Source organism: Aythya ferina (assembly GCF_964211825.1).
Source record: "Aythya ferina genome assembly, chromosome: 5".
In the NCBI taxonomy this organism is placed as follows: domain Eukaryota; kingdom Metazoa; phylum Chordata; class Aves; order Anseriformes; family Anatidae; genus Aythya; species Aythya ferina.
The window spans coordinates 62,380,140-62,403,503 of record NC_140301.1 but is presented as its reverse complement, the minus strand read 5'-3'; the positions used below and the strand labels follow the sequence as shown (position 1 = coordinate 62,403,503).

Below are 23,364 nucleotides of genomic sequence, written 5' to 3'. Positions count from 1 at the left end.
GAGCAAGTGCGGTGCGTGGCCAGCCGGGGAGACTTCCCAGCTGCCACTTCCTGGGGAAGCGACGTGTCTGGGGAATGTTTCTGCTGAAAACAGCCCTGCAGACCCAAACACCGTGCAGCATTTCCTTGCTGCTCACATCTGTGCAAAACTTGGTGCCCGGCTGCACGGGAGGGCGCTGGGAGCCGCGCTCCGGTCGCGGGTGCGCTGTGCGCCGTGGGCAGCGCTCCCTTAGCTGCATTAAATAAATCTATGTGTATATGTGCGTATTTACGGGTCTTCTCCGCAAAAGGATGGCCCCAAAATACTGAAATAAAAGCAGTGAAATGCAGGTGACCAGAGCTGGAGTTAAGGAAATGGCCCCGCAGGACCCCCACGACGTGCCCAGGGAGCTCAGCCGCGTCGGGCCTTATCCTGCCGGCTGCTAACGAGCCAGGAATTAAGCATTTTTTTGTGGGATCCCTCTAGATAAACATTACCCAAGATATGGATGCTCCCAGAGGCCTGCTCAGTCTGCTCTTTAATAACCCTGGAGCATTTGGTTGGGCATTTAAGGCACGTTGTGCTCTGCTCCAGAGGTGGACCCACACGGCCGGGACCTCTCCCAGCCCTCCTGCGAGGCACAGCCCAAACACCCGCGGTGCCAGCAGGGGTGGTTTGGGGCTGGGGTGGCCACTGTGCTGCTGGCCCTGTTGGGAACTGGCTCCAAAATGGGCTGGCACCCCTCTACCAGGCAGAGCACGGGTGTGGAAACCAAGGGGTGGCCCCAAGGCAGCGCGGCACGGGGTGCTCTGGCATGGGGTGCTTTGGCACAGGGTGCTTCACCCTGGGGCCGGCGGGGACAGGGCTGGCGTGGGCTGGGTTTCCTGCATATTTCCAGCCCTGCAGCCCTGCAAATTTGCAAAGCACGAGGCCGGAGCCCTGTTTCCCTGGCTCCTGCCTGCACCATGGCTGCTCGTGCGCTCCCTCGAGTAGCGATCATCCACAGCTCCAAATGCAACGTGCTCCAAAATACGAGCCATATTGCAGCATGCAGCTCACCCTACGCATTGGGGCAAGCCTCTTTCAGTGCTGGAGTCCCGTCTGGTTTGAAAATCCTGCTGGTGAGGGACTCCTCCATCCAGATTTGAGCACACACGGGTGCAAACGGAGCGGCTCCAGCGCAGGAAGCCTCTCCAGAGGCTGGTCTCTGACCTCCCGCGCGACGTTTTGACCCCGTTCCCTGCCGTCTGCATCCAAAAGTGAGCAGGGAGTGAGGGAGAGGTTTGCTGCCTTGTGCAAGTCCTTAATCAAAACCCGCTGCCGGGGGCTCTGGCTGAAAGCACATGTGCTTGGGGGGGGGCTGCAGATGCGCCCTGGCCCCAGACGGGTGCTTCCCCCGCCCAAATGGCATTAATTGCAATTATTTTCCAGCAGATTCCCCGAGCTGGTTTCTCCCCCAGCTCCTTAACCCCACGCCGCCGTGGATCCTCTGATGTCTCGTAGGGCTGAGGCTGTGATGGGGTCAGCGGGGGGACCCCACTGGGCTTCCCAAAATCCCAGCCCCTGCCGCGGAGAAGCCCCGGGGGTGTCTGTCCCCGCTCCGGATGGGGCTGGGATGTGCTGGTGGCTCTGCAGCTCTCACAGGGAAGCCGGCGAGCAGGCGCACAGACAGGCTAAAAATATTCCCCCCAGCTCCTGTGATCTTTCCTCCCCGCCGGCCGCTGCCTTTCCTGCATTGCAACACGTTTCCACAGCTTTCCAGCAGCTCCGGCAGGCAGGGAGCAGCTCCGGGAGATTAAAAAAACAGGTCCAGAGCCCCCAAAAATGCTCATTTATGGCCCTAGAAATGGGCAAACATGCAGATGGGAGAGGGAGAAGGGTTATTTTGGTGGTTTTTGTGTGTTTTTTTTTGGAAATGCAAAGTGCAGCGTGTTTCATCGCGCAGGGGGCTGAGCCAAACCCACGCCGTGGCACTTCCCTGCTGGCCTCGTCAACTCCCCTCCCCGCCCCCCCCCAGACTAATTAATTGCCTTATCAATAACTTGGCAATGACAAGCAGCAGACGAGCAGCGAGCCTGCCTTCCCATGGCGCTGTCCCCACGGATAGCGGGGCAAACAGAGCAGGAGATTTGGGGTCCAGACCCACGGCACCCCCCTCGGTGGGGACCCTGCGTCCCGCTGCTCGCAGTGCCCAGCCGGAGCACGGCGTGGCCGGTCCCCCCCCGGCCGTGGAGCCGTGGGTGGTTCTGCATTTCTGGCATTCCTGCCCCGGCGCTGATGGCCGCGTGCCACCGCCGGCCATCCCCGCGCTCAGCTGGGCCGTCTCGGGGCCACCCCTTGCTTCCCGCTCCCCTGCGGAAGGGTGCGATGGAGCTCGGCTTGTGCGGGGTTTCCCCAAGGCTGTGCCAGCCCCGTAACTCCGAGGATGTGCCCCAAATCTCCCTGCGAGCCCTGGAGCAGACAGGGTCCTGCTGCCACCCTGCCTATCCCACCGGGATGGACTGGGATGGTGCTGGAGGTTTCGCTCATCCAACACCAAAGAATCGAGGCAGCACCGGGACAAAAACCCCAAGGAGGGCACCCGCAGGTGCCCAGAATTTGGTCATCAAGCAAATAAAGGCAGGGGCTTGGTTGTGCCCCTGCAGAGCAGGCACCCCTGGCGCACCCCATCGCGTTAACCCCGCAGAATCCAGGCTCAGAGCTTGGTGCCCAGCTCGCCGTGCACAATTTTGGCCCCAAGCGGGACAGGGCACACATCTGCCTGGCCCAGGGGGTGCAGAAGATGAGTTTCCTTGGAAATCCTCCATGAAATGCAAAGGACCCAGCAAGGTCCAGCTCCTCGCCGGAGTTTATAGCAACGCGCGGCTGTTGTGGTTCTGCGCGGAGCCGAGCGGGGCTTCATTATTTATTTTCTTCCCTTTATGGGCTGAGAAACCATCCCAAAGCCGAGCACAGCCCGGCCTCCCCCACTCAGTGACCGCCGGCTTTGTCCTGCCTGCCCCGAGGAAGAATTTCTGAACCTCACTTTGCAGCTGGAGCCGTGGCCCTGCCGCCGTGCCAAGCGTCCCCGGGCGGCGGGGACACCCCTGTCCCCGGGCGCACCCCGGTGCCGTGCCCATGCCTCTGGATATGGTTTATTAAAAAGCAAATATACACTGGGGGAGGCTGGCAGAGAGCTGGAAGCCCCCCTCAGACTGCATTTCATCGGCTTTTATGAAAACTATGTGCAAAATCAGTGACACAGATGGAGGAGCTCGTGGCCAGGTTATGGGGGAAGTCAGGGAGCTTGGGGTTGCGCACGGGGGTTTTAGACCCTTCCTGGTAAATTCTGCTGTAAGGGACATCCTAAAAATTCCCCGTGCGAAACGGGTGGCTATTTTTGCAGCACCCGGTGGTGATGCTGAGCACTGACAGGGAACATGCCTCGGGTGAGCGCAGCCCCAGCCTGAATTTGGAAATGCTCCCCGGACGGAGCGGAGCGCCCGGCGCGCTGCAGGCTGCAGCAACCCCAGCCTCTGCAGAACGGAGCCGGGCGCTGAGAACCAGATGAATTTATTCGTTACTCTGTGGCTTTGTTTATAATTTTTATCCCATTAGCAAAAATCACAGGGAAAATATGTATGAGATAAGAGAGCTTCCACGTCTGTGCAGCGATTCCTGCCAGTAACAATGCCGATATTGAGACGCTGCTACAGAAGATACTCGACTGGCGATAATGCAGGATCACAGTGAACAGCTGCTATTTCCCCTCCTCTTAATATAAATACATCTAGTGTGAAAAAAATCTGTATATTTTATGTGGATGATATTTTTGGTCAGAACCACAACTCCGTTTTTTTTTGTTTTTTTTTTTTTTTTTCCTTTCCGGAGACATGGCTCGCAATGCAATTAGCCCCGCTCAAACCTTCTCCAAAAGGAAAGAGAGAAAGAAAAGGTTCAATTTATTACATTTTCCATCTGCGTTTCCGTTTCTTGGGATTTTTTTTGGCAATCTTAATGCCTGAATTGTGAAAGAGAAATGTCACTGGAGTCCTTGGGGTTTTCCTTTCACAAAGCCGGCCGGCCGGACACTGGCTCGTGTCCATCTTTCCGAGCTCTCCCTGTGGAGGGGACACGCCCGCAGCCCTGGCCTGGGAGTATCTCCACTTATCCTGGGATCTGTAACACAGAGTGAGCACGCACACCATCCAAATATGTGTTTGTGTATCGCCTCGCTGGCATCTGCAAGCTTTCTGCTGCTTTATTTGGCTGTCCCAGTGCCTCCAGATCACGGCACCTTATTACCGAGGGGCAGCTCACATAAGCCTGGGGGTGAGCAGCAGGGAAGGGGCTTGTTTGGGACACACAGGTGACATATTCAGCAGGATGGGACCCGTGTGGCACACCTGTGGCACTGATTTGCCCTCCTGAGCAGAGCAGGAGGTGATGGGGATGTTTGCCCCTCGCTGCTGGAGCTGGTGATGTGCCCCACCAGCGCCACACTGAAAACGTTTTCTTAATTTTCTAGAAAATGAAGCAAATTGCAGCTCCGCAATGTGCATGGCCCCTGTGCTAGCTGGGGAAGGGAGGTCTCCAGAGTGAATTTTGGGGGAAAAAAAAAGACTTCTGGCTGGGGAGGTGGCCTCTGCTCTGCCCGTCCCCTTGGCTGCGGTGGCACCAAGCACGTGCCACCGGTGGCTTGACGGGGACGCGGTGTGCCACGAGCAGCAGCGAGCTGCAGAGTGCAAACGCTCCCTGAATTTTTCATGGAAGAAGAGAGCCCAAACCCGGCGCTTCTCCAGCCCCTTTCAGCTCTGCCGAAAGCCAGGCTGTTTTTTTCCATGAGGACAGCAGCAGCAGCAGCGCGTCGGGTTCCCACTGCCGGCACCGCGCGCTCGCGTCGTGTAATTACCCGGCACGATCTGCCGGGCTGCAAACAGATTTCAGGAGCGAGCGTCAGGGTATTCGCAGCAGAGCTGCTCTTTATTTAGGTCTGGGAACGAGCGGCTGTTCTCTCCCACAGCCTCGCAGAGACTGCGGGGGCAGAGCCGGCCTCGCAGGTCAGCCCGAAAGATGCCTATAGACACTTAAAAGTGAGGAATAAATAACTACTCCCAAAACAAATCTCGCCATATGGCACTTCTGAGGAAGGAGCGCCGCGGAAGATGCTTTGCCGCTAATTTATGGCGCTGCTGCTGCTATTCCTGGCCCGGGTCAATGATGGAGCCTGGCCCCGTGTGCGCTTCGGCTGCCTTACGGGCACGGGGCACCCCTTACGGGCACCCTTGGGCCGTCACAAAAGCCAGCCTGACCCCGCCGTGGTCCTGCTGCCAGGACATTAGGGGAGGATTTTGTAGGAGCAGGATCCGGCCCTAATTCTGGCTCGGTTTGGTTCCTGAGGGCAGGCCTAGGGGGTCGCTGGCACGGCCGGGGGGTGCTCAGAGCCCCAGGCACTGCACGCTGAGGGGTGGCAGCGGCTCCTCCACGGCTGGCTGGGGCTGTGGGAAAACCTGGGGGCTTTGGGGATTTTTTGGGGAGGTTTATGAGACATTGGGGCTTTGGGGGAAAGCTTTCTGGGGATTCTTTCTCGGTGGCATAGCAGCGGCCCAGGCAGCACGAGTTTTTAAGAGCGGGGGGAAGGATGAGTGATGTGATGGGGCACAGGCAGAGCCTGGGGCTTCTGCTCCCAAGGGGCTGCCTCAGGATGGAGCTGGGGACCGCAGGGCTGGCTCAGGGGGTGCTCGGCTCCCCCCGCAGAGGCCAGGCGATGCCGGTGCCCCCGGGGGGATGCCCGGCTCCCCCCAGGGGCTGCCCGCTCCCTGCGTCTATCAGCTCCCCGCAGGCAGCTCAGCTCCCCCAGGACCACCCCTGGACCCCCTCCTCGGTGCCCTCCGTCCCCTCCCGGCCCCTCTCCGCGCTCCCCCCGGGGGCTGCCCGCTGCCCCCCGGCCGGCCCCGGCCCCTCGCCGAGGCTGGAGGGAGGCGGTGCCGGTGGCGCTCGGGGCGGTGCGGCCGGGGAAGGGGCGGGGGCGTCGGGCTGGGCTGGGCTGGGCTGGGCACGGCTCGGCACGGCTCCGCACGGCTCGGCACGGCTCGGCACGGCACGGCTCGGCTCGGCAGCGCGGTCCCCGGAGCCGCAGGTAGGTGCGCACCCGTGCGCCCCGCACCGCGCGCACGGCTCGGGCACGCTTTGGCACGGCTCGGCCGGGCACGGGCACGGCTCGGCACGGCTCGGCACGGTCCATCCGCCGCTCTCCCGGCTCCGGTGCAGCCCCCTGAGGTGCCCCGGGTGGGCTCGCGTGGCCGTGGGGGGCGTTTGGGGGCGGCGGGGGCCGGCGCGGCGGCTTGTTGCGCTTGGGGGCCGAGTTGGTGCCGGAGAGCTGCAAGTGGCTTCATTTTCCAGGAATGCGAGTCATTTCCTCTGGCCGGTCGCAGGGAGTTGAAATTTAACAGCGGCGGGGCTGCTCCGCCAACCCCCCGCCCGCCCCGCTCCGCTCCTCTCCGCTCCTCCGCCCGGCCCCCGGGACCCCTCGCCCGGGGCTGTGCTCGGCCCTGGGTCCTGCCCATCCGTGGCACCCCCTGCCCCTGGGTCACGCTCGCCCGTGGGCTGCGCTTGTCTGGGGGTCCCCTCACCCGTGGGTCCCATCGCCCAGGGGTCGCAGTCACCCATGGGTCCCATCGCCCAGGGGTCACGGTCACCCGTGGGTCCCATCGCCCGGGGGTCCCATCCTCACCCAGTCCCCTCCCCTTGTCTGTGGGTTACACTTCCCCATGGGATCCAGCACCCATGGGTGCCGTTGGTACCCTCACCGTGGGGCCTCTTGGCCATGGATCGTGGCCTCTGGGTGCCGCTCACCCATGGGTGCCCCTGCCTGTGGGTGCCGTCACCCCAGGACCCGCTCAGTCCCAGGGGAGGCTGCGTGGCCAGAGGGTCACCGGGGCGGGTGGGGACACGGGGGTGCCATGGCACGGAGCTGGGTGGCACCCAGCACACCCGATAACACCACTACGGCTCAGTGCTGTGCTTCCCACTGGGGATGTGATCCCCCATCCATGAGGATAAACCCATACAGCCCCTTAACGAGGCCCTAAACGAGCTGGTGGCCCCATAGGGACTAGCGTTCCCACGAGGAGTACCTTTCCCTGCTGCTGCCACCGCGGCATCCCCAGGACATGCCACCGCTGTCACCTCACAGGAGGGTGCCTTCGCTGTCACCTCGCAGTCCCAAATCAGCTTTTTTTCTGCTCGTGGCTGAGGCGTTTTCTGGTCATGAGGGTGTTTTTCGCTCGAAGCCAAGCTCAGCTTTTCCAGAACGGTTCCAGCCGCGCTGATTGCGCGCCGAGGGTTCCTGCTCTGCGCGGTTCCTGGGCTGGTTTGTGTCGGTGTTTTTCCACCAGGCTTGCTCGCACTCCCTAATTCTTAGACAGAGCGTGGATGGATTTGGTCTCTGTTGCCTGAAAGCGACGTTGTTTCGTTTAAAACTCCGAGTCCCGAAGGCAGATTGGGATTTGGTTATAGGTTAGAGGCTTTTTACTATCAGTTTGCAAAGGGGTTCTTTTTTTAAACTCGGTTTATTCAGGCTCTTTAAACCCAGAATCTGTAAGCAATTATTCCATTACATGAAAGTCAGTACACTGAAAAGGATTAATTCAGACCAGATGTAAAAATAAATGCGAATTTCAAATTAAGATGATGTCAGCTCCCTCCTGCTAAAAAAAAAAAAAAGAAAATAAAAAAAAAAAAAAAAGAAAGGCAGCGCTGTGGACTCCAGATGGAATATACAAATTATGGTTGTGGTTAAAATATCTGCCTGGTTGTTAATTTAGTTTTATGCTTTTATTTTTTTTCTTTGCCTCTCTGAAAAGCAGGCTTATGATATTTTCCAAAGGCAGAAGGCTCTCCCCAGCGCTGCCGGGGAAGGGGAGCCGGGGAGGTGCGGGGTGGCTCCCCCAGCCCTGCTGCTTTTGGGGCTGCCCGGGGCGATTTGGAGCGTGGAGGTGCCCGGCCGCTCGCAGAGACCACGCTGCTCGCTCGTGGGCTGCCCAGCCAGGGCGTCTCTGCTCTTCCCCTGCAGTCCTGAGGATCCCCAAAATAATAACTTTGGCTTCGTTTGCCCCAATCCGGAGCCGGAGGCAAAGGTGCCGCGGACTTCGGAGGGCGCAGATGGGGACCTGAAGGTTCAAGGCGCTGCTGTGTGCGTTTCGGCATGAAATGGGGCTGGTTTTGTGCAAAATGGAGCTGCGGGCTTGGTGCCTGGCATGCGTGCTCTTCGGGAAGCGATGCTGGGAGCCACCCGGTGGGGCTGAATTTGGGGAGCCCGCCGGCATCCCGTGGGGTTGTGGCTGGGTTCAGCACCCACCCCACGTGCTTTGCACCTCGCTGCGGACCCGGGGCAGGGCAGCGCTTCCCCACGTGCGGTTTTGAAGCCGTCTCCTTCTCTCCTGGGAAATCTCCCCTGTCCCGGGGCTACAATAAGTAGGATGGAGGCTTTGGGTTTGGGGCTTTTTCCACATGCACCTGGAGCGGGGACCGGTTTGGGCGCTGAGCCCCAGCTGGGCCGTGGCAGCGCGGCTCCTGCCCGGGAGCACGGCCATGGGATGGGGCTCCCAAAAGGGGTTTTTGCACAAAAATCTTCCAAACCCTCCCGAAAGCCCTTTCCCTGCAAACAGGGACTTTTTCCTGGGGTCGGGGCATCACGCAGGCAGGACGCTGCCCTGGAGTTGGTGTTATTTTTTTTAACAGGGGCTTTCATGGTTTGGAAATGTCTCTTTCCAGCACGGGGAGGCCAAGCTGGCTGCGGGGAGGTTGCTCTGCTCCTTGCCTTGTGGCTGGAGAGCAGATCCTACAGCCAAACCCAGGGCCAAACCCCCGAGGATTTTTGGATACTGCTCGGGCTAACCCCATGGACGGAGAGGGCAGCGCTGCTTCCCATCCCCGGGCATCCTTTGGGGCAGCTGCTGCCATCCCGGGACCCGTGCTCCAAAAAACCCTGCTGTGGGGCTGGGGGAAGTTTCACAAAGCCCCGGAAAGCGTAGGGGGGGGGTGTAACAGGATGAAAGCACTGCTCAGGGGCTCGGGGTGCCCGCGCCGGGGTCCCGTCTGGCCGGGGCGCACAAAGCCCCGTCTGTTCCCCTGCCTCTCCTCGAATAACCCGCAGCAAGCAGAGCAGCGCCGCGTCTCCTCCTCCTCCTCCTCCTCCTCCTTCTCCTCCTCCTCCTCCTCCCGGCGCTGCCGCAGGGGATAATTGCTTCCAGCCGTGTGCCAGCCGGCCTCCAGCCCGCCTCGAGCCGTGCGCCTCCTCTCCGGCCTCCGAGCGGTCTGGGCGCCTCGCGGTGCGATTTTGGGCACCGCCACGGGACGGGGGTGGAGGTGGCTGGGCCAAACCCGGCTTTGGGAGGCTGAAAAATCAATGGAAGGAAGCCCAAGTGCCCCAGCTGGATGCTGCAGGAGGGAGAGCTGCTTCCCAGCGCCAGCGGGGAGGCGTGGGCTGCATGGCCATCCTGGCGTGGGGGCATCTCCTTGTTTCCAGCCCTCCCAAACCGGGCAGAGCTGCAGGACACCAGCTTGGCCGGATGCGTGCGTGCAGCCCCGGCCTTGCCCCTGGTGAGCTGTCCCGATGGATCATCACCACCAGCTTCCTTCAGGGCTCGGACATCTGCAGCAGCCGGGGGGGAGCATGGATAGAGCCCCCCCAGACCCGGTGGTGCCGCATCTGGGAGCTGTCGGCAGGCGTTGCTGGAATCCCAGAGGCCGGTGGTGAAGTTTTCCAGAAGGAAATAAAATGGAAGGGGCTGGTTCGTGAAACAGGAAAGGAAAACAGAGAAGAAAAAAAAAAAAAAAAAGCAAAAAGCAGGAGCTGGCGGCCGGAGCCCGCCGAGATCCGTCTCCTGAGCGCCTCCGCTGCTGGTTTTAGTTTGTGGAGCACCGAGCCCAAAAGAAGGCAGCGAAGGCAGGAGGAATTGCTGTGCCGCGCACGGGTAACGCACAGCTGGGAAACTCCGTGCTCCCGGGCTGGATTGGACATTTTGCATGGCACAGGGAGCAATTTCCTGAGCCCCCGGCTCAATTTCCTGAGCCCCTCGGCTTGCCCCAGCTTCAGCGTCCCCGTTTTTGGGATTGTGCTCGTGTCCCAGCCCTTGGTGGCCGTCCCCGGGTGTCCCCAGAGCTGCTGCACGCCGGTGGCCGCGGGGACCCCGGTGCTGCCCCGGCCGAGTCCCCAGCACCCCGACAGCTTTGTGGGGGATGAAGTAATGGAATATTTATAACCCGGTCCTTTTTCCCAGTGCAGGTCTCTTTCATCTGCCTCAGTTCGTTATGAGGAAACTGTTGAGTTCAGGAGGAATTGGAGACAATTTTAATTACGGGGTGACCGCAAGCGCGAATTAATCTCGCTTTTGGGTTCGCAGAAGCTGCGCTAAGTGACAGCCTCCAAACTTGTAATAACAGCTTGCGCATACCTGCGCCCTGTGATGTGGGGTAGCACCGACTCTCAGCTCTTCCAAACAAGAAATTCCTGCCCCGTGAATTCATCTTCCCATCCAGCTCTGCACTTTGTTCTGCCTTTCCTCTCCCTGCGCCGATCAACCCTTGCATAATCCCTTAATGCGCTGCTATTGTGGCTCCCGAGCGCACCCAAACAAAAGCCGGGGACCGGCGGCCGGCTTGGACGGCTGATAGGACAGAATTTACAGGGAAAAAAAAAGGAAATCGGTCAAATATAAACGTGACGGCGCTCGAGGGATGCTGTTAAGGGATGTGCTTTCAGCGTGTGCCTTGTGCTGTGCTGCTTCTCCCCGCCTTGGTAGCAGCAGGAGGGACTCGTTGGTGACCGGTGCCACCCGCCAGCACCGTGACACCCGTCCTCGGGCATCCCCGGAGCCAAAATCACAGAAATATCACAACCCGAGAGCCGACCACGTCCTCTGGGTCTGATGCACGTGCAGAAAAGCCTCGTTTGGCACGGCAAGGAGCTGTGTGCCGGCTTTAGGGAAGCAAAAACCCACCTCGGCCACGGAGTTCAGGCTATGCAAATCCCCGGCGCTGGAACGGGACCAGAATTGCTGCTGGCTGTGAGAGCCTGGCAAGCTGCTCCCCCGCTGCCAGAGCCCTCGCGTGCCCGTAGCCGTGCGTGCAGGACCCGCGTGGGTTCCACATGGCGCGTGCCCGGGTAGCAGGGATGTTGGGAGCTGCTTTCTGGGCTTTATTGCACAACGTTTTCCTTCCAGGGCAGCTCTGTAAAAGCATTCATCCCGCGGCACCGGGGCAAGCACAACGGATCGAGGAATTTTCTCCCTGCCCCCCGGAGTCCTGGAGCGCAGGGAGGCTGATGTGGTGTTTGCAGTGCCTTCCCGTGATGTTTTAATGCTTTTTGCCCGAGCTCCCTTTAGCAGGAAAACCACCAGCGTGCCGTTCTAGCTGCGCCGTGGCTGGGAGAGCCGCGAGTGCCGGCACCACGGGGCTGCTCCATGCCCAAACCCTCCGTCCTCGGTGGGTTTTGCAGCTGCACGGGTGCCAGCACCGCTTGGCTCTACCAAACCTTGCCAAATCGCACGTGGGGAAGGTTTGCTGGGGGTCTCTGCGTGCACAGGGGCAGCTCTTGCTGGAAAACCGTGGGATCCGAGCAGAGCTCCCTTGCTGCAATCTCCTCTTGCCGTTCCCAGCCCGGAGCCGTGCGTGTTCGGGGCTCGTGTCAGCGCTTGTTTGGGCACACGGGGAGAAAAATACCTGTTTGCTGGGAATCTTAACAGCGGCCACAGATAGACCGAGTTTGCCCCCGGCTCACGGTTAGCCAACAGCAGCACTTACCGGGTTATTTTCCTTTTTTTTCAAGCCTTTCCACCCAGCGCCGGCGGGTGTTTTTGGGGAGACAGCCGAGCGCAGCGCCCAGCCCGCGGCTGTCTCGGCGCGCCGGAGCAGCACAGGGAATGCGAGCTGACCTCGTGGGAAGGGGCAGCAGCTGCCCCAAAATAATGCCCCCAGCTCTGCGGGGGGACAGCTCGCCCGGGAAGGGCTCGGGGTGCCCGATGGGTGCCTCTCACCCAGCTTGCGGACACCCTGGGGAAGCTCCGGCAGCTGGGGGGGGTTGTAAAGCTGCCCCAACACAGGGAGACAGCGTTCAGCAGGAGGATCTGGAGCGTTTCCTCTACAAACACAGAAATGCGTGTTGTTTTTTTTTCCTCAAGCGTTTTGTCTGCTCTTGCAGGCAGTGCCCTGCAGGGCGAGGAGTGAATGTATGGCCTGGCGTCGCTCCCGGGGCACGGGCGGTTTTGCCAGGGCCCCGAAGATGTGGTTTCATTTCCAGGAGCTCTTCGGGCTTCTTCCTCGGGGCTGGGCCGTGTGCCAGCAGCCCGGCTGGAGGAAGGACCCGCTTATTTCTACCCGGAAAGTCAAAAATACTCTGTGCTGTGGCTGCAGCAGGAGGATGCTCGGGGGCTGTGGGGCACCCGTGGGTGGCAGCGGGGTGCCGAGGGCGCCGTGCAGTGCCTGCCCCTGGGGCACGGCGCCCTCCCTGCTGTTGGGGACGCTCACCAAATACCTTCAGCCCCATTTCCTTCCCTGCTGTGATTTTTAATGAACCCCGAAAGCAGCCTGGCAGCTGGGCTGCTTGCTTCGAGTCGGGATCGAGCGTGTCCGGGCACGGGCACGGTGCGCAGAGGCACGGGTGCAGTGCACGGCCACGACGCATGGGCACAATTCAAGTGTGCAATGCACGGCCTCGTTGCACTGCTCTGGTGCACGGATTTAATGCACGGCCACGTTGCACAGCCACACAACACCTCGGAGGGTCCAGCCCAGCATGGCAGGAGAGCTTCACCCCTGGGTTTCCCAACTCGCCCTCACCGCCAGCAACCACCCAGCGCCAAGTCACCTCGGGGCACTTCTTCCTCCGCTGTAAAAATCTCCGAGTGGAACTGTTTTTGGAAGCCAGGCGTGTTTTTGTTTAGAGCAGAGCTAATACTTGGTGCAGAGGGAGACGCTGTCGTGTCCTCGGTGCCAGCGCAGAGCTGCTGGTTAGGAAAAGCAGCGAGCTAGTTGGGGTTTTAAAGATCCTTGCTCATTGTTTCACGCCGGCGTTTGCGTCCCCGGGGACAGCTGTGGGATGAAGAGTGCTTAAGGAATATTTGTCCTTGAAAATAGGATAAAACCCAGTTGCCTGTGGTTGGTGCTGGGACGGGTTTGTCTTGGCCCCGGTCCCGACTCAGGCGAACGCAGGGGATGAGCGAGCAGGGGGCGAGGGCTGCTGGCTGCCCCGTGCATCCCGTGGGGCTCTTGCAGGGTTTTTCTGAGCCCTGCAAGAAATTGGGGTGGTGCTGGAGGGGCACGGGGCTGCTGGGGGGGGGCACAGATCCTAAATCCAGCCCCCACTGATCTGGGGCTTTCTGCAGCTCGCCGCGAAACCTCCCGCCAGGCAGCGCCGTGGCGGGCCAGCCTGGTTTGTTCCCAGCACAAAGAGTTTTTTATGATGGCTGCGATGCCCGGAAAGCCTCTTCGGAGGTTTTTCCGAAACTGTAGCCGGGAGAAGAAACCCGCTGCTTCAGGCTTTTAGGGCTGGGCTGAGACCCCACGCTGCCCAAACCACGGCGGGGCACGCTCGGGTGTCCCCTGCCACCCCTTGCGGGGGGGGACACCAGCTTAATGGGAGGGGATACGACTGTGGGGGCCTCCTGGGGAGCTCATCATAAGGCACAGGACAGGGAATTTGGTGCAGGGCTCATCCGACCCCGTATCCCACAGGGATGGCGCCCGCGGGGACCGAGGCTGCCCCGGCTCGCCGGTGAGGTGCCCGCCGCCCGCCCCCAGCCCCAGCCCGGCCGCTCGGCGAGGGAGAGCCCGGCCCACGATGAACAAGCTGCCCTTCCACAACAACCGAGTCATGCAGGACCGCCGCAGCGTGTGCATCTTCCTCCCCAACGACGACTCCCTCAACATCATCATCAACGTAAGGCGGCGGCGGTGGCGGATCGGGGACCCCCCCGTTCCCGCTGAGCACGGCCGCTGGCGTCGCCCTGCGCCTCTTTTGCCAGCTCTCCTCTCGCTTCTGCTTCTCCTTTCGAGCCCCCCCTGCCCTCTCCTTGCTGCTGAAACCCCCATGGTTGTTCCCCTTGAAGGTGCTTTACGCTCTCCTGCTGCTTCTTCGTTCCGTGCGCCGCTTGCTGAGCTTTTCGTTGGCTGCTGGCCGTGAAATTCCCACACTCTGCTGATTTATTTTTTTATTCAGCGCCACCCAATATTCCACTTTCTGCCCCCAAAGCAGGCTGCTTGCACCACCTGCACTCAAGCTGCCCCAGCTGCGTGTATCCCACATTTTTGGGGGGGGGATTTTGTCCTCTTGGAAAAGACCCAGACCCCCCCCGGTGAGCGCGCCGGGGGCCACGGCAGGGTTTCGGTGCCGGTGCGACGGGGCTCGTGCGTGCATCCGCAGGTGAAGATCTTGTGCCACGAGCTCCTCGTGCAGGTGTGCGACCTCCTGAGGCTGAAGGACTGCCACCTCTTCGGGCTCAGCGTCATCCAGAGTAAGTCTGGGGCTGTCCCACCCTCCCCGGTGCCCGTCCCCGGTGCCGTTTGGGCGCGTGGACGCGCCGGCCACGCTCACCCCTGTCCCCCCCCCCCGGCAGACAATGAGCACGTGTACATGGACCTGGCCCAGAAACTCTACAAGTACTGCCCCAAGGAGTGGAAGAAGGAGGCCAGCAAGGTCAGCGGTGAGGTGTTGCATGGAGAGATGACGGCACTAAGGCCACCTCTGTCCCCGGCGCAGGTCACTGTCCCTGCGCAGCTGCGGGGGGCGGGGGGGAGGAACGCGTTTTGGGGCGGGGGGGAGGAGGGGGAGCGTGCAAACCCCGAGGGGGCTTGGTGGCCGTCACCCCCGTGCCACCACGTGCCCCAGCTGGGGACCTGTCCTCTACATTCATTTTTTCCCCAGTGATTTTTTTCCTCTCTCATTTCCCCATGTTTCAGCAGAATTTCATCTGAAATTCATTTTTTTTTTTCATATTTAAAATCAAACATCCTTTTTTTTTTTTTTCCCTTTTTTTCCCCTTTTTTTGTTTCATTTTTTGTTTCCTTTTTTAATTTTTTTTTTCCTTTTCCCAAAGCACCTTTTCATCATTTTCAGTGCAGCCTGCACGGGGAGCTCGGTGCGAAGGCTCCCGTGCTGCTGCGGGGACTGGCGAAGGGGACAGGGAGGGATGGAAGAGGGACAGCAGCACGGGGGAAAGTGGCTGCAGACCCTCTGGGGGTCTCAAACCCAACCTCCACCTTCTTTAAACCCAAATCCCCTTTGTTTTTTCGGATAAGGCAGATTTGGGGGAGGGAAAACGTGGTGGTGGGGAGGGGAACTGCCAAGGCAGACCTCGCGCTGGGGGTGCCGGAGCGGGTCGGGGGGTCGCAGCGTGAAAACGGGATCCCCGCAGGAGCCCCGAACGCCTTCTGTGTTTCAGGGGATCGACCAGTTCGGCCCCCCCATGATCATCCACTTCCGAGTGCAGTACTACGTGGAGAACGGCAGGCTGATAAGGTGAGGGCTGATAAGGTGACAACCGCGCGCGGGGGGCTCGTGGCGCACCGGGCTGCGTCTGGGCAGTGCCAAAACCCTGCAAAAAAAAAACCTACAGATTTTTATGAAAGTAACCCAAAATAGCGTGTCCTCTTTCAGGAGTGTGCAGGCACCCAAAGCTCGCCCCTTTTTGCCGTCCCTGTCCCTAAATCTGTTCGTGTGCCAAGGGACCCCGCTCTGCGAACCTCCCTGCAGGGACTATCAGGGACGCATCTCCCCCCTCAGTGATGAAGGAGCCATTTTTGGGGTTGGGGGCTGCGATTTAGGGTTTTATCCCTCTCCAGCAAGCCAGAAGGGATCTTGACATCTCCTTTCAGCATAAAAACAAGACATCTGCAGGGCCTAAACCATCTCCGTGCCGCGCTGGGACCCGGTGGCCGCGCGGCGGTGCCGTGGCAGCGGCTTTGATTTCCCAGCTGCCGACTGGGGGTGCTGCGAGGGGGTGCCCGCGTGGACCTCGTGCCGCCGTCGGCTCCCCAGCACCCCCTCCCCGAACCCTCTCGCCCCCTGCAGCGACCGGACGGCGCGGTACTACTACTACTGGCACCTGCGGAAGCAGGTGCTGCACTCGCAGTGCGTGCTGCGCGAGGAAGCCTACTTCCTGCTCACCGCCTTCGCCCTGCAGGCCGACCTGGGGGATTTCAAACGCAGCAAGCACTACGGGAAGTACTTCGAGCCCGAAGCCTATTTCCCTGCCTGGGTAAGCCCGCTGCTGCCTGCCACAAGGATATCCCATGTCCGTGGCACGTCCTGCCCGCTCTCCGCGCCGCTCGGGGTTTGTTTCAGGGGAAGGGGCGATGCTGCTGGCTCCTCGGCTCCAGCCTTGTCCTGGTTATTAATAACCGGTGACAACTGCTGGGGCTGCAAATAGCTCTCGGGGTCAGCGTGGTGGTGCCACAGATGGGGGTTTTCCTGTATTTGCTATGGGGGTTTCCCCTCGCGCCGCGCCGCCCGGCCACCCTCACGTGCCCTCCGTGGCCTGCCCAGGGCATCCCACAGCCAGGACTGCTCAGGGTGCCGGGATGGCAGGATAAATAAATCACAGAATCATAGAAAATCATATAAAAGGTGTAGGCACTGCTGCCCGCTTTGATTGATGACTGAAATGTCTTGGGTTTGCCCCAAATCTACCAGTTTCCGTGGTTTTCCTACGTGCTGGGGAGCAGTGACGGCCCCGTGGCCGTGCCCAGTGGGAAACCCTACAAGGAGGAATGTTTGGCCCCTGTATTTATCCTATTCTTACCACCAGAAATTGAGCACTACAGGGATGGGGAGCTCGCAGGTCTCTAGGATGGAAGGCGCCGCTCTGCTTTGCCTCTTCCCCCGGCCTCGCCCCCGCTCCCCTCGACACCCTCCTCGCCTTCAAACAGGTCGTGGCCAAGAGGGGCCGGGATTACATCCTGAAGCACGTCCCCAACATGCACAAGGACCAGTTCGCTCTGACGGCCTCCGAGGCCCACCTCAAGTACATCAAGGAGGCCGTGCGGCTGGACGACGTGGCCGTGCACTACTACAGGCTCTACAAGGTGAGAGCCCCCGCTGAAAGTGGGGAGGAGAAGTTTGTCTCCGGGGCATGGCACGTATGGAGAGCGCCTGAGCACGGCGAGGAGGCACGTTGTTGAAAAGAGCTGGAAAAATGGTTTAAAATACCTTTTTTCCAGCCATTTGTGCCCTGCAGGGAGATGCGCGTGGGCGAGCTGCGGCCACCCGCGTGGCCACCGTCACCGGCGTGGTGCTGGTGCTGGGTGTGCTCAGGCACAGAAGTGCCCCAGCCTTAAAAAAGCTGCAAATGGCGTATTTAAAAGCCTCTCATCTCTCCCTTCCAGGACAAGAGGGAGGTGGAAGCCTCCCTGACGCTGGGGCTGACCACTCGGGGCATTCAGATCTTCCAGGTACGGGGCCGGGCAGCGCCCAGGGCTGGGCTCCATCCCCGCGGGCTCCCCGTGCCCTCATTTCCTCAGCTTCACCTCTTCTTGCAGAACCTCGACGAGGAAAAGCAGCTGCTCTACGACTTCCCCTGGACAAACGTGGGCAAATTGGTGTTCGTGGTGAGTGCGGGGCCACGTGCGTGCCGGGCTGGCTCACTTGGGGTGCTCCAGCTGGGGTGCAGGACGCCGGTGCCACCCTTGCTGAGCTTCCCCTGGTTCGTGCACAGGGCAAGAAGTTCGAGATCCTTCCCGACGGGCTGCCCTCGGCCAGGAAACTCATCTACTACACGGGCTGCCCGCTGCGCTCCCGTCACCTCCTGCAGCTGCTCAGCAGCAGCCACCGGCTCTACATGAACCTGCAGCCCGTGCTGCGCCAGGTTCGCAAGCTGGAGGAGAACGAGGGTAGGTGCCCGGGGGGCTGCCCTGCAAACCCTGCCCCTGCCGGGCTCGCTGCCCGGCCTGGTGATGGAGGGGACCCCATGGGTCCCCTTGATGGTGCGTCAGGGTGGTCCTGGTCCTGGTCCAGAGCTGGGCTGGGGGTGGCCAAAAGTCCTCTCCTGGTTGGGGTGGGTGCCTGTGGATACCCCCGGGGTGCTGAGGGATGGGTGCGAGCCCTGCTGTGCTCCACAAGGGCCCAGTTCCTCCCAGTGCCCCAGCACGGCGCTTCCCAGTGCCCCATGGCCCTTCCCCAAGCTCGTAAAACCCTTGTGGAAACAAACTTCTCCTTCTCCTTCTCCTTCTCCTTCTCCTTCTCCTTCTCCTTCTCCTTCTCCTTCTCCTTCTCCTTCTCCTTCTCCTTCTCCTTCTCCTTCTCCTTCTCCTTCTCCTTCTCCTTCTCCTTCTCCTTCTCCTTCTCCTTCTCCTTCTCCTTCTCCTTCTCCTTCTCCTTCTCCTTCTCCTTCTCCTTCTCCTTCTCCTTCTCCTTCTCCTTCTCCTTCTCCTTCTCCTTCTCCTTCTCCTTCTCCTTCTCCTTCTCCTTCTCCTTCCTCCTCCTCCTTCCCCTCTTCCCCTTCCCCTTCTCCTTTTCTTCCCTTTTCTCCTCTTCCTCTTTCCCTTCCTCCTCCTCTTCCTTCTCCTTCTTTCTTCTTTCTCTTCCTCCTCCTGCTCCTTCCCCTCTTCTTTCCCCTTCCCCTTTTCTTCCCTTTCTTCCTCCTCCTCCTCCTCCTCCTCCTCCTTCCCCTCCTCCTCCTCTTCCTTCTTCTCTTTCTTCTTCTTTCTCCTCCTCCTCTTCCCCTTCCTCCTCTCCATCTTCCTCCTCCCCCTCCTCCTCTTTCTCCTCCTCTTTCTCCTTCCCCTTCCTCCTCTCCATCTTCCTCCTCTTCCTCCTCCTTTTTCTTCTCTTCCTCTCCTTCCTCCTCCTCCCCCCCCTGGAGGCAGCACCCAGCACCTTTAGAGCTCCTCACCCACCTCCCCCAGCCCCGTGTGCCCCCGACGGAGCCGTCTCCCATCGCGCCACCCCTTTGGGTTTGGGTTTGGCACCCCGGGGGTGGCTTGGGGTTGCCCTGGGGGGCTCAGGGTGCCATGTACCACCGTGCTGCCCCCCTTACAGAGAAGAAGCAGTACCGCGAGTCCTACATCAGCGACACCCTGGACCTGGACATGGAGCAGCTGGAGAAGCGCTCGCGGGCCAGCGGCAGCAGCGCCGGCAGCCTCCGGCACAAGCGCCTGTCGCGGCACTCCACGGCCAGCCACAGCAGCTCCCACACCTCGGGCATCGAGGCCGACCCCAAACCCCGCGAGACGGGGGCCGAGGAGGCCGGCGTCCACCGCAAGCTCAAGACCTGCAGCTCCATGACCAGCCACGGCAGCTCCCACACCTCCGGCGTGGAGAGCGGGGGCAAGGACCGGCTGGAGGAGGACTCCCAGGATGAGGGTGAGCGACCCCAGAGCCTCGGTTCCCCACCCTGAGGGCTCTTGGGGTGCTTCTCCTCGCTCACCCGTCCCCATAAATCTCCCCCCTTGCCCCGAGCAGAGATAGAGATGCTGGTGGACGACCCCCGGGAGCTGGAGCAGGCGGGGGAGCTGGCGCTGGAGGTGAGCCCCGATATGTGCGTCTACATCACCGAGGACATGCTGCTGTCGCGCAAATTCAACGGGCACTCAGGTAACACCAGGCTTCCCCTCCTCCCCTGCCTTTCCTCTTCCACGTTTGTCTTGCTGTGGGACAAAAAAAAAATTGAGCCCGAGCGTCCTTGGGAATTTTCGGGTGCCCGGTGGGTGGAGGGGAGGATGGGGCACGTGCAGCCGGGTGAAAATGCGAAAAGCCCCGGAAAGGTGTGGGGTTTTCTAAGAGGAGGGTTTGCTTTAAGTTTTTTTTGGGGGGTGCACGTGGAAAGGAAGCACAAACCCGAGCAGCGAGCCCCTGTGACAGCGGGCAGGGGGTGGCAGGAGTCTTGTGGGGACACCAGGAACGAGGGCAGAGGTGCCCTGGCCGGAGCCAGAGGTGGTCGTTGGGAGTCATTTCGGCTTTGGGTGCCGTTTGGGTGCCGATCTGGGATGCTTTGTGGGTGCAGAGCCCTGGGGGTGCCATCCAGCTGGGGGTGCCATCCTTCTGGGGGTGCCTTCTATCCCAAAGCAATGGGGTGGGCACCCCAAGGGAGCCACAATGCCACGAGATAACCTTCACACCCTCCTCTTCCTCTCTCTCCCCGGCGCAGGGCTGATCGTAAAGGAGCTCAGCTCCTCCACCTCCAGCTCCTCGGAGACGGTGGTGAAGCTGCGGGGGCAGAGCACGGACTCCTTACCCCAGGTAGGTGCCACCCGCGGGCTCCTCACCCCGCATCCCCTCTCCCGGGGAGGTTTGGGTCTCCCTTTCCCCGAGGACCCCGGCTCCTGACGCCCTTCCTTCCACCCAGACGGCGTGCAGGAAACCCAAAACCTCGACGGACCGGCACAGCCTGAGCCTGGACGACATCAGGCTCTACCAGAAGGACTTCTTGCAGCTGGCCGACCTGTGCCAGGACACGGCGCAGAGCTACACCTTCGGCTGCGGCCACGGCCTGGCCGAGGACGGCCTCTACTGCCACGGCTGCCTGGCCCAGCAGTGCCTCAACATCCAGGAGGGCTTCCCCGTCAAACGAACCAGCAAATACTTCTCGCTGGACCTGACCCACGACGAGGTCCCGGAGTTTGTCGTCTGAGCGTGGCGGGGCCGGGACTGGCCGCTGTGTGTCCCCGTCCCCGTCCCCCCCCCACCATCTCCCTGGCAGCCTTTTGCCTCTGGGAATGGTTTGTGCAGAGCACAAAGTCCTGGTTGGCCTCGGAGGAGCACAGCTCGCTTGGCCAGCCCCCGTTTTCCTCAGTGCCTCGGGGCAAATTTTGGTTTTCTCCCCTCCCGGCCCCTTCCCTTCGTGCTGCTGCTCGGTGGCGAGGAGATGCTGGGAAGGAAAGACCGGATTGCTGCGCCCAAGCCAAGCCAAAGAGATGTAAATCCCCTCCAGGCCAGTATGGGAAGCAATAAGCAGCCGGGGATGTCCCTGCTCGGGGAAGGGACAGTGCCCGAACCCAGATCTTCCAAAAAAAAAACAAAAAAAACGCGCTGGAGCTCGGTCCTGGTCCCGCTGGGGGACGCGGGGCGAGCGGGGCCTTCAGGCCTTCACGGAGCTTTATTTAAAAACAAAAAAAAAAGAAGAAAAACAAAAAAAAAGAAACCAAAAATACCGCACCCAAGAAAACCCAAAGGAAAGGAGAACGGAGAAGGATGGGTCACCCGTGACGACGCTGCAATAACGCTCCCCGGCTAGAAATCCCATATATAAATATATCCAAGTACGTATGTTTATATATGGCCGGATCCCACAGACCCGTTTTCAGTTTGTTTCTGCGCTGAAATGCCTTTTGTACACAGGATACGCCTTCCTTTCACGAAGCATACAGACAATCAGTTTGTTGGTTTATTTTTTTCCAAGCACTAAGAGACTTTCCCAGCCAGGAGAAGGCGCCTGCAGCCGCGCCGGGAGCGTGGCTTTTCCCGGCGCGGTCTCAGCTCCGATTTACCACGGCTTTCCCTGCGCCCTTCAGGCTTTTACGCTTCGAACGGCTCTGCCAAAGGACGGTGGCCACGTGCTGGGAAAAGGCACCCGTTTTTGTTTTTTTTCTGAGAGCATCCCCGGGAAGGAAGGTGCAAGGAGGGGAAAGCACCGGGGCAGCGCGTCCTCGCAGCACGACGCCTTCTCGGGCGGTCTTTTTACCGAGCGTTTAGCCGTCGACAGCCAAAGTTTTACCCTGTTTTGATATTACCGCCTTTTTTTTTTTTTTTTAAACTGGAAACTTTTCTTAAAAAAAAAAAAATATTTTATAAATAAGCACAATCTTATTTTTCTAAGAAATGTTCGGAGTGGGGGGGGGATCGGTACCAAAAAAAAAAAAAAAATAACGGAGCGGAGCTGTCGGCACGGTGCCAAAAAATCGGGGTTATTGCTACGGGGGAGCTGGGTGGGAGGGGTGGGCACGGTGGGACTGATGTGTGTCATGGGAAAATGATGTAGGGACGCCAGCAGGAGGCTGGGGACCCCGTGGAAATCCCCCCGAAACCCACCCAAGGCAGCGGTGGGATGCTGCGTGGGGGCTCAGGGCCCTGCGTCGGTTTTTGGGGACCCCAAAAGGCCGAGGGATGGCTGTGACGCCGCATCCCGGGCTGGGGTTTGCTACAGACAGCCACCGTCCCTGGGTGGGTTTTGGTGTGCTGAGGGGGTCAGGAAATCCCCCAAATTCATCCCTGGCCTCTTCCCCTTCCCTGCGAGGCTGCAGCGTGAACCATTTGGGCACGAAACGCGCAAATTGGTGATGGAGGAGCGTGGGGGGGATAGTGGCAAGCTCAAGGCCTCGCCGTCCCTTTCCCCACCTCATCCCACAGCCAAAACTGAACCAGAGCAGCTCCCCAAACCCAACACCAAGCACGCAGCCCAGCACCAAGCAGGGTGTGGGGTGAGAGGCCAACATGTGCCCGGGGGCTGCGGGGTGCAGAGGGTGCCGCACGGGTCCGGGGCCGCTGTGTGGGGTGGGATGGGGCATTATGGGGTTGTCGGTGGCCTTTTGAGGTTGGTGCTGGTCCCTTGGCAATATCAAGCTGTCCTTGTGCACGAGCTGCATAGTCCTTTCTGTGAAAGGATCCCCCTGTCAGGGCGACGCGAGAGCGCAGTGACTGTGTGGCGAAAGCCAAACCCGAGTGAAACGGCCCCAAAACCCCAGCGCCGTGTCATTTGTGTAACGAGGAGGTTTGTCGGGCGCCTTGTGCGGTGCGGCCGGAGGTGACAATAAAAGTGCCCCTTGTTTGCATCCCCTTGGCTCGTGGCGATTTGAGGATCGAAGAAGGGATGGAAGGCGGAGGGATGGGGCGCACGAGAGGCTGGGGGGGGGGTCCCCAGCCCTGTCCCCCTGCCCTGTCCCCTGCCCGCTGCTGGCAGCCGAGCGGTGGCATTTGCTGCCATCCTGTGGCCGTGTCCCCGTCCCCATCCTGCGTGGGGAGCCCTGGTCCTGCAGGAGGGGACAGGCAGCGGTGTGACAGCGGGGCCGTCCTCCGCTGTGGGGACACCGTGCTGCCTGCGCCCCAGCTCCAGCGGGGTGAGCTGGCCCCTATTAACACCAATTAACACCCGGTTTCCTGCAGAAGATGATGGTGATGATGATGGTGGTGATGAAGATGAGGTGCCCGTTGATGCAGCATCGCTGGGATGTGTCCCCCAGCGGGTGCCACCACCCTGTGGTCACGGGTGTCACCGTGTGCCGTGCCAACCATGGGGACAGCGGGGTACTGCCACCCGCCTGCAGCCTGGGCACCCCTGGGACCCTGCCCATGGGACGGGGACAGGGATGGGGACACGGACACGGACACGGACAGGGACAGGATGTGGCCAGGCAATGCTCTGTGCCCCCAGCAAGAGCACATCCTTGCTGTCCCATCCCTAAGCTGGCGCCCTCAGT

General features: G+C 60.5%; 1 protein-coding gene across 2 annotated transcripts; it reads left to right on the top strand.

The window, feature by feature from the left end:
- The first annotated feature begins 6,007 nt into the window (after positions 1–6,007).
- FRMD6 (FERM domain containing 6) lies at positions 6,008–22,719 on the top strand. 2 transcript variants are annotated; one of them, XM_084519682.1, is made up of 14 exons: positions 6,008–6,097; positions 13,693–13,897; positions 14,381–14,471; positions 14,574–14,716; positions 15,399–15,475; positions 16,028–16,214; positions 16,885–17,040; positions 17,341–17,406; positions 17,494–17,562; positions 17,670–17,844; positions 18,992–19,315; positions 19,415–19,546; positions 20,100–20,191; positions 20,298–22,719. In XM_084519682.1, exons 2-14 carry the CDS (start codon positions 13,799–13,801, stop codon positions 20,580–20,582), a joined length of 1,896 nt encoding a protein of 631 aa, XP_084375808.1. In that variant the 5' UTR covers positions 6,008–6,097; positions 13,693–13,798; the 3' UTR covers positions 20,583–22,719. The 2 variants fall into 2 exon arrangements, with proteins under 2 accessions (XP_084375808.1, XP_084375807.1); XM_084519681.1 differs by lacking the exon at positions 6,008–6,097 and having other exon boundaries at positions 14,574–14,653.
- Positions 22,720–23,364: the final 645 nt, after the last annotated feature.